The following is a 10,895-nucleotide window of genomic DNA, read 5'->3' on the forward strand; positions in this document are numbered from 1 at the left end:
CGCCTGAGGAATGGGAGGTAATCAAGCTCGGTGAAAAGTATCTCCAACTTCTTGGATCAAGAGTCTTTCCCTGAGAGACCATAAATAAATGCGTATGTATGCTGATTTCTGCTTTGCATTTTAACTATGTGCATTGTGCGTATATTTTCCCCTTGCCAAACCAGCGTAGCGACCCGGACTCGGATAAATTAACGCTCAGTGGTAGTCAGTCTAGCTTAGGTTTACCTTGGGTCAGTCCGCATTTAGTGGGTGTTGCCGAGTACATGTGAACTGGAATCTACTATGATCAAACTGATTGTCACCAGGCATAGCCATATAATGTCGAGAAGCTATCACAGTGTACTAATGTACGAACGTATTTCTGAAGATATAATGTACTTCAAATATCATCCTCCTCACGCTTTCTTACTCATCTCTTTTCTATATAAGTTTCTCTTGTGCAATGGATAGACCATCCTGAGAGTTGACCTGGAGTTTACCTGGAGAGAGTTCCGGGGGTCAACGCCCCCGCGGCCCGGTCTGTGACCAGGCCTCCTGGTGGATCAGAGCCTGATCAACCAGGCTGTTACTGCTGGCTGCACGCAAACCAACGTACGAGCCACAGCCCGGCTGGTCAGGAACCGACTTTAGGTGCTTGTCCAGTGCCAGCTTGAAAACTGCCAGGGGTCTGTTGGTAATCCACCTTATGTATGCTGGGAGGCAGTTGAACAGTCTCGGGCCCCTGACACTTATTGTATGGTCTCTTAACGTGCTAGTGACACCCCTGCTTTTCATTGGGGGGATGTTGCATCGTCTGCCAAGTCTTTTGCTTTCGTAGTGAGTGATTTTCGTGTGCAAGTTCGGTACTAGTCCCTCTAGGATTTTCCAGGTGTATATAATCATGTATCTCTCCCGCCTGCGTTCCAGGGAATACAGGTTCAGGAACCTCAAGCGCTCCCAGTAATTGAGGTGTTTTATCTCCGTTATGCGCGCCGTGAAGGTTCTCTGTACATTTTCTAGGTCAGCAATTTCACCTGCCTTGAAAGGTGGTGTTAGTGTGCAGCAATATTCCAGCCTAGATAGAACAAGTGACCTGAAGAGTGTCATCATGGGCTTGGCCTCCCTAGTTTTGAAGGTTCTCATTATCCATCCTGTCATTTTTCTAGCAGATGCGATTGATACAATGTTATGGTCCTTGAAGGTGAGATCCTCCGACATGATCACTCCCAGGTCTTTGACGTTGGTGTTTCGCTCTATTTTGTGGCCAGAATTTGTTTTGTACTCTGATGAAGATTTAATTTCCTCGTGTTTACCATATCTGAGTAATTGAAATTTCTCATCGTTGAACTTCATATTGTTTTCTGCTGGAACGTAACTGCTGAACCTTTAATGGAATACTTGACGATATCCTCATTGTCCTACTGAAGTCTCACAGCCGAGGCTGACAGATTTCATCACTATGTATGAAATCCCTCCTGTGTGATGGAATATGACAGGGAAGCGTAAGTAGATTTTGTTACCTCTATGTAACTATCATGTTGAATTGATTAGCAGTACATTGCTGGTGTACTCAGTGTGGTTAAAAATATTGCGAACAGAGAACTAGGAATTCAACGGAGAGATGGAGAGGGTTCCAGTGGCTCTGTTGGCAACGGAGCAGTGGAAGATATTTTCAGTTTACAACAGAACAGTGTAAGATATTCTTGTAGGTCTGTTTACAAGAGAGGATGGGCAAAGATTTTGCAACTTTACATTCGTCACGTGATACTTTGTTTACAATGGAGTGGTGTGAGAAAGGGGTGACTTTTAAAAAGGAAGAGGTGAGGGAGAAGCAGTTAATTAACTTCACAGCTTTATCCAGGTGAGCTGCAAGTCCTTGAGCGAGATACACAAGTGTTTATATTGGCAAGTGTAAGGAAACAGGATGAAGCGAGGGAGTGCGTGGGCAAGAAGCGTCAGGATGGTGTGTGTGTGTGTGTGTGTGTATGCAGAAGCAGGTTGAGTTACAGTATGGAAGAGAGGTGTGAAGAAGGATAGGAAATGTCTGGATAGGCCTCAATCCTGTGCGGACACTTTGCCTCGCTGGATAAAGGAAAGCTTTTCCATATATTTTGGATTAGGAGCGCGGAAGAGGCTACGAGCTTAGGAGAAGGTAGTATAGCTTAGAGAGAGAGAGAGAGAGAGAGAGAGAGAGAGAGAGAGAGAGAGAGAGAGCGTGTGTAAAGTTCCCTATAATCTTATTCTTGACAATGATACAAGCACTAATTTGGAAGTAACCTCTACCAAAGCGTCTATTAGAATACACACACACACGGCAGATCTGTTGGTATACACACACGGCAGATCTGTTGGCATACACACACGACAGATCTGTTGGTATACACACACGACAGATCTGTTGGTATACACACACGACAGATCTGTTGGTATACACACGGCAGATTTGTTTATACACACACGGCAGATCTGTTGGCATACACACACGGCAGATCTGTTGGTATACACACACGGCAGATCTGTTGGTGTATACACACAGCAGATCTGTTGGTATTCACACACAGCAAATCTGTTAGTATACACACACAGATCTGTTGGTATACACACATGGCAGATCTGTTAGTATACACACACAACAGATCTGTTGGTATACACACAGCAGATCTGTTGGTATACACACACGGCAGATCTGTTAGTATACACACACAGCAGATCTCTGCGACACGCTAGGCGGACACAGCAGACATAGGCCAACAGAATCAACCAAACTCCACTTCCTTTTTCAGTGAGTTATATTAAAAGTGAGCTTTAATATTGTAAGTGTCCGCAGCTCCACAGTGGCCAGCGGGCCTCGGCTCCTCGTTTTTAATTAGTGGTAGAATTTGTATGATTGAAAATTTAGAGCCGTAATTGAAGAGAATTGAATTTAAATATTCGTGTTATTTCCGCCAGCGTCCTCTCCCTCCCTCCCCCCACTCTCTCTCTCTCTCTCTCTCATTCCCCTCGTTTCCTCTTCCCTCCCTGGAGCGGGGAGAGGAACCATGGTGAGGATTGTATGATGAACTGTGTATTTGTTTAGGAGAGGGTAGGGAAGAATTCGCTCACAAAATTACCTTTAAAACTTTGCTGTTCTGTGGTATAGCGTCACTCAGCCCTGAGACACCAGAGACAATTGTCATCAGTAACCCAGACTTCAAGACTCCTTAAGGTAGTAACTGTCTTTCTCTCCAACTGACTTTGCTCTCAGCTTAGGTTTAGAATGGATAGGGAGGGAAGCTAACTCCAGTAGCCCAGCAGATAAGCCAGCAGATATTAACCAAGGTACATAGCACCGATAAGCCAGCTTAATCGCCGATTTATGGCACTGGTGGGACTTCGAAGGCTTAATTGGTGAGCGAGTCATCGTCTGACAAAGAGCAGCATCAGAAGACATTTTCCTGACGATCAAAACACTACCAACACTACCACTGCCACCACCTCTACATAAGACTTGACTGGCGCCCTCCACATCTTTCAGAAATATACTGGAAAATAAGAGCTTCCGACAGAAGGACCGATGAGCAAATGGGATATTATCACATGCAAGAATACTCCGAGGTAAAGACAAAATAGATTAGGATAATCATTGTATTGAAGATGTAACAAGAACCAGAGGACATGACTGGAAACCACTCCCCCAAAAGAGCCAGAAAGACATGAAGAAACACGTGAATGATTAACCAGGAGGAACAAAATAGAGCATTAACTCCATATAAGACCTGAACACGACCCGGGCTCTATCATGTCTGTTGGATAAAAGTTAAAAATGCGGGACCGAGGGCTAGAGATAGCACTCCGCAACCTTGAGTAGATAATTATGGGGCATAAATCAGCACTGAAAGCTAGGAACAATTAACACTTGTTATGCACGTATGAGAGCGCGCATAAGCAAGAGTAATTTGTCATATTAATACTTCCTTATATAAAGAAAAGCCTAAGACTTAATACGATAACCAAGGCATTGTTAGAGGCCTTTATCCTGCATTATGTTTGAGATTGTCTCCCTATATCACATCTGGTTAAGTATTTTCTTTTTTGACCAAGTGTTTAATGGCAGTGCTAAAGCTCGTCGCTACAAGCTAGCATCCTGCAGATATTGCTGGCGACTTTGCTGACGAGGAAAACACACCTGATGGCTGTTCTTTCAGGTGCGGTAGTGGTAATGATGCGGCGCAAATGCTTACTACAGTCTGAAACGAGGTATGGTGGGAATTTCTAGCGGGTGACTACTCTTATAATATAGTTTCACCCTCTTTGAGGCACTGGGTTGGCAAGCCCAGAGAATGACACAGGTGGTAACCTAGCATCACAAAGTATAAAGTCCATAGGACATACATAAACGTCGTGGAGCATATTTATATAACTATCACGCGATACTCATAAACGCCACAGGATGTGGCGTTTATGCATTTAGACGTAATCTAATAATTATGTCTCTCTTGGTCGTGTTAGGGTGTGCATGGAAGACAACGAGGTCGTCCTCAGTTTCCTGTATTATTTAAGAAGGTTTAATGGTTAAATACTCCTAGCCTGTGTTTAGGACATCAATGAACGGGGACTGGTTATTCCTTTCCTCTCTTCTTCAAGGTACATGCAGTTTCCTGAGATCTTGATTTCTTCTCCAGATGACTGAACGTGTTGTGGAGTGACTAGTTGTGTTGGTTCAGTGATGTCTGTTGTCACTGCAGCTGCTGGTGGGAATCACTGTCTTGGTGTTCCTCTTGCCTCTCTCAGGTGGAAATATTGCCCAGGTTCTCGGTTGTTTGTAGGAATTGGGTTAATACTTTAGCTATATTCTGCTTTATATGGTGTGGGAAAATCCCACCTCCCCCAAAAAATTTCCATTGGCGAGAAATTTTCAGGGGGGTAAGATCATATTAACTTTGGTAACAGATGCCGGTAGATTGGATTAAAACGATTTGTGAACAAACTCTAGCGCATATTTATTCTAAAACTTTGCGGTCCTGGGAACTTGATCACTTGTAACACAGAGGATTAAATAATAGTATATACATGCGGAAAGTGGGATGCGAGTGACACCTGGTGACCTGGTTCCTGAACTGTGATGCCGAATACAGTGACAGGGAGAATATCGTATTGTTTCTGTAACACTGCAACGAGTACAGTTTACATTTACATCAGTGCTGTACCTACGTTTTCCCCTCGTTCATAAATATGATGGGGATACACATTTTTTAGTTTAAAGACAGTATGAATATTCACTTTTCAAGAAAACCAGTTCCATATATCGTCTACGTAGCATAGTTATGGTGTTGCTAAGAGGAACAAATCATAGCCACCTCCAGCAACATAAAATTACTGAGGTAAGTAAACATTAGTTATTTTACTCCTCAATGACAGTGTCTAAACCAGTTGTACAATGCTCGAGGGATTCAATGTCTCTTGGGGTAATCGCGAAGATGATTATACCTTAAGATGACACAGATGACCCTGACATCATGCACCACACACATCACCACCTCCTGACCCGAGTCCATTTCACCTGACAGCTCTCCATTTCACTTGACATCACCACTTCAACTGACATCCCTACTCTACCTGACCTATCTCCACTTCACCTGATGTTCTGCTTCGCCTCACTTATCCCTGTTTCAATAACCTCAAACATTCTAAATATTACCCGTATCTGTAGTCCATATTCTATAGTAATAACCGAGAGATGGACATTCAACTTCGTCTCAACATCAGTCATTTAGTGGGTTAAATGTGTATGTCATTATTCTCACTAATTAGGACTCAGTCTCAGTGCAAACAGGAGTCATTATGGTAAAGAACGAAACGTACTCATGTCATCAGGGAACACCAGGCGGGTTCTAGCACTGTTCCTCACACTGACAAACTCACTTTCATATTCTAAATATTGCCCGCTGCAACAAACGCTGTCTTTAAATACAATAATAAATATTATTCAGATTAATGTGTGTGTGTGTGTGTGTGTGTGTGTGTGTGTGTGTGTGTGTGTGTGTGTGTGTGTGTGTCCAATAAGTCGAACTTCCTTAAAAATTTGACTTTTTCCCAAAGGTTTACAGATTGATCCAATTTTTTCGTTGACAGCTATGTGAAAAAAACTATTTTTTTTACCAAACCTAAATTAGAAACCTAACCCAACGTAATTTTTTTTAGCCAAATTCTACTCAATATATCACAAATCAGTTTAAATTACTTAATGAACAAAAAAACTATAATTGATTTTATGTAATATGTTCAGATTTTTATATATTACATAAATAAATTTTCACTGTGTTTATTAGGAAGAAATTACCTTTTTTTTTAGACCTAACTTGCTGGTTCACCTTATTAGGCACTACCCAGGTCAGTTTACCTGGAGTTTACCTGGAGAGGGTTTCAGGGGTCAACGCCCCCGTGGCATGCAAATATGACCTATAGCTTTATTATATATTGTGCTAGGTTTATATTCGTAATTTGACGATCATATAAATCGTCTGTTTATATAAATACCCGCGATAATTATATACGTCCTGTGGCATTTATAGGAGTCTCGTGATGGTTACATATGTGCTCCAAGACGTTTATATAAGTCTTATGGACGTATATAAACGTGATGGTAAGTTATCACCTGTGTCATTATTTCTTCCCACTGACGTTTATCTGCCACTTATAATGTCGTTCACTTACGACACAAATTGTTCACTTAGAGGTTCATTTGCTCACTTATGCCATTTGTTCACATGTAGCATCATTTGTTCACATGTGACGTCGTCCGTTCACCTGAGTTCTCTCTCACACATGCTTCATTCTCGTTCCTCTGGCCTCTGTTCTCCTCCCTTAAAGTGAACAATCACCATCACCTGTCCAAACATTATCCTCCAACTGAATTTAAGCAAAATAGGGATGGTGTGACCACCGTAGACCTGACGCACAATAGACCCATGTGAACTGTGAAAGGTTGAGAGTATCGAGGGGTAGTGTGGGTGGGTGGAGAGGCTGTGTGGGTGGTTGGTGGGGTTGTGTGGTGGAGGAGCGGCGAGGCTACATAATGGTAGTTATTGTGATGGAGATGACGACTACGGTCCAGAGTACGTGGACTTTATGATGAACGAGTCCACTAGCCAATCTGGGTCTTATATGGTGGTGGTGGTGATAGTGGTGGTGGTGGTGATAGTGGTGGTGGTGGTGGTGATAGTGGTGGTGGTGGTGATAGTGGTGGTGGTGATAGTGGTGATAGTGGTGGTGGTGATAGTGGTGGTGGTACACAAGCGAATCGACTAAGAAAAGGAAATACTGTATATTTCTTCCTACAACTCTACTGCCTAACTAGCGTGTTCCTGACATGGCATCAACTACACATGAGGTGCATACATTTTCTCGCTCTATAAACCTGCCTTCCAATCATTTTTCTTTATCGAGGCTGAAGAAGTTATCTGTTGCGTATCTATACACAAACCAGCTTCGTTTTCCGTGTGTCTCCAAGTTGGATATTGCTTAGTACGTACGTGTACACACTCACACACACACACACATATATATACGTATACATATATATATATATTATATATATATATATATATATATATATATATATATATATATACACATACTTATATATTCTCTTCTTTATTTTCATAGTATAATATTTACATATTGATGTTTTTGCCCCGTGAACTTTGGGACCTCAGGAGGCCAAGATGGCCGCCGGCCTTAAACTTTGAGGAGGAGGTATTAGAAGCGCTTATAAATATAGCATTGTTACATATCTGGAACTAGCAATTTTGATCTTACCCTCTGGCTTCTTCATTTTCTATACTGCTGCTGTCCATGTCTCAGAAATTAGCAGTATTGGTATTGCTATTGATTGCGCTATTGTTTACCTCACGAAATCGTAATGACACGATTGCAAACAAACCATACAACGGGTGGGGTAGAACCCGCGACCAGAGAGTCTCAAAACTCCAGACCGTCGCGTTAGCCACTGGACCAACTAGCCACAATAAGATTCATCCAGTGGCTAACGCGACGGTCTGGAGTTCTGAAAGACTCTGATCGCGGGTTCTATCCCCACCCGTGGTATGGTTTGAATTATAATCGTCCTTGTTTGAGCGTGGTTCCTCCGAAGGGGATGAAACAGCCCAGTGTGGTAGAGACTTTTCGCTCAGTGTTCTGTTTTATCAAGGCTTGATAAAGTTCAAAACTGAGCGAAACGTCGCCAGAATATTGACTTGCTATGTATACTGTGTCTTGTCGGCACTCTTTGCCAGTCCCCAAGGATGGGTAGGCTAGCTCCAGTTTCTTGGATCAAGAGCACTTCACCAGGAGGTTTGAGCACCCACTCATATTTCTTACGTCTCTCTCTCTTTCAGAAGTTGACCCGGGTGTTGACAGTCGTGGAGTGGAAGATGGGGGGAGCGAGGGGTCGCCGCTACGACCACCCTCCCCCTCCAGCACAACAGGAGGGGGCGAGGGCCCCCAACACGCCCCTCCACCCCCGGCCTCCCCCGTCAAGCCAAGAATCTGGTCACTAGCGGACATGGCTTCCTCCTCGTCGTCACCCACGTCGCCGTCATCCACCCTGGCAGGAGCTGTTGGCAAGATGAGCGTTCACCGGCCGCTTCACCTGGAGGCGTCGCCCTACGCCCGTCCCTTGCCCATGGCCCCACGGCTGCCCTCCCCGCAGGAGGCGCTGCTGCAGGTCTACGCGAAATCTTTAGGCCTAGCGCCTCACCATACTCACACCTTCGCCTCTTTACCACCCGGCTTGAACGGCTTAGGAACCCATCTCTCTCCGCCAGGTATGGAAGCCCCGCTACCCGCTACCCTAGGGGCTCCAACCTACACTACTGCCCCCTTACAACCTCCCACCGTCAGCAGACCCGTGGCCACACGCCCACTGCCGCCCATATCACCCTCTTCCCTGCATCACACGCTCCCTGGAGGCGCTAAGATCACGCCTGCGCCGCCCCCCGCGCACAGGCCGGAAGGTTAACCTCATCCCCGGTACGTAGGCCTATCCGGTTTCTTTATTCACTAGGCCTAGTTACCCCGTCACCCTGAGGCTTGGTCAAGCTTTAACTGTTTCACAAGTTTGCTATGTGGAGGTGGATCTCGCCTCTGACACGTGTTTACACGTGTTGGCCAGCTACACGTGTTGGCCAGCTGCACGTGTTGGCCAGCTGCAAGTATTGGTCACCCGCGCTTCTTGGCCACCTGAGGATATTGCCAACTGTGTAATCAACAAAGAAAAAAATATCTCGTAGCATATCAGTTGTAGTGACAATTTATAGTTGACGCAGTGGACGTCATTGTGGTGGTGTGGGAGGCACGTCGTTGGCTGGCCGGAGACGGGAGTATCTCTTGGACACTTGACACTTGTGAGGAGGGAGGGGGGCCGAGCACAAACCATTTTTTTTTTCATCAAAAAAAGAGAAAATTAGCAGGCCATGAGAGTTGAGAAACTTAATGGTATTCAGACAGGTCAAGACGTCTCACGGACGCTGCTAGCACCAGTGCCAAAGAAACAGCACTAGTGAAGGTGCCAGTGCAACAGAGCGCCAGTGAAATGTGTAGCAAAGGTTCCCTGCCTCCGGTGATGCACCAGTGAACTCAAACTCTACGTCAGGCTAAATTTTAATCGAACTCACTGTTTCACAGAACACCAGACGAAGCTTCGCCACTCTCTCTCCCCCCACCTGGCGACAGCTCCCTCAACCCTGGCTGTGGTCCGCCTGTCATAACGTTCAACCACTCAGTATAGTCTATAAATCTACTTCTATCTGCCAAAGTTACCACACACACACACACACACACACACACACACACACACACACACACACACACACGCTCCCATGTGTTTCCCTAGTGTTACTGTCCTTCCTTCAATCAATATACGAGTATTTTGTTTATCACAGCAAAACATCGTTCCTCTGTATAAGAGTTAAAAACAAAAAGGCTGACGATGTTTACCAAACATTGGAGCATCAGGCAATGTTGTCTGTATGTGTGTGTGTCAACATCGTACTTTCATGTCTTGGAAGATTGTTCAAATGTAAACAAAAAAAAAAAAAAAAAAAAAAAAAAAAGGAATAGAGATGTCTTTTAATCATGTTTAACGGTAATATTCATAATAACAGAGTTTACAGAAATGTTAATTTGTGTGTACTGGCTCCGTTGTGTCAACTGGTGTTTCAGCTGTACCACGAACATCGGGGTAGCAACCCGCTGTGTACATACCTCGTAAACATGACAACAGAAAACGGTATTTACTAACAAGACGTATCTTCGGGTACGTTAGGTAACCTCATGTTTACATGATATGCTAGAAAAATCACTATTAACTAAGACTCTCCATCAATCGTATCATCTGGTCTTTCCTGCTTGAGAGGACTCAGACGCATGTGCAACATCTTGGTAATTTTTATTAGACGTGTCGCCAGCCAGTGGCTCTTTCAGTGATGGTCTCCCGTCGGAATCGCCAGATTCGTAACATTATCACCTCCATACGCTAACCGCGGAGGCTGTCACGCTTGATCCGAGGAATGGGAGGGTGGCTCTCATTCTTTAGATCAAGAACTTCCTCCCCCAAGCAGAAAGAAAGAAGAAACACAATCTTGAAGCCACTGACCACGACTTAACGATCCTTCAATAGTGATTTTTCTCTCGTATACAACAACGTTACTACAAAAATTTATACTTACACAGCAAATTAAGTTGGAAAAACAAAAGGTCACCTCCTATTGTAAATACCACTTTTTCATTATCAATCTTCTTGACTTACCTTTGCCATCTTGAATATAAACACTGTCAGCTCCTACCAAGAAGAGAAAAATGTAATCAGGAGTTACATTATTACCTCAGCATGTTTTTATTTTTATTGTAAATGTTATGTTAATATCAAATTATTGTTT

General features: G+C 44.0%; 1 protein-coding gene across 1 annotated transcript in view; it reads left to right on the forward strand.

Annotated features, from left to right (window-relative positions):
* LOC138850896 (iroquois-class homeodomain protein IRX-2-like) overlaps window positions 1-10,876 on the forward strand; it is a 51,313-nt gene extending 40,437 nt beyond the window's left edge. Inside the window, exon 4 of the mRNA XM_070081324.1 lies at window positions 8,355-10,876. Coding sequence (XP_069937425.1) covers window positions 8,355-8,977 — 623 coding nt within the window. The 3' untranslated portion in view covers window positions 8,978-10,876. The remainder of the gene's footprint in view (window positions 1-8,354) is intronic.
* The last annotated feature ends 19 nt before the right edge of the window (window positions 10,877-10,895 follow it).

The sequence above is a fragment of the Cherax quadricarinatus genome, unplaced genomic scaffold (genome assembly GCF_038502225.1).
Source record: "Cherax quadricarinatus isolate ZL_2023a unplaced genomic scaffold, ASM3850222v1 Contig2331, whole genome shotgun sequence".
Taxonomy (NCBI): domain Eukaryota; kingdom Metazoa; phylum Arthropoda; class Malacostraca; order Decapoda; family Parastacidae; genus Cherax; species Cherax quadricarinatus.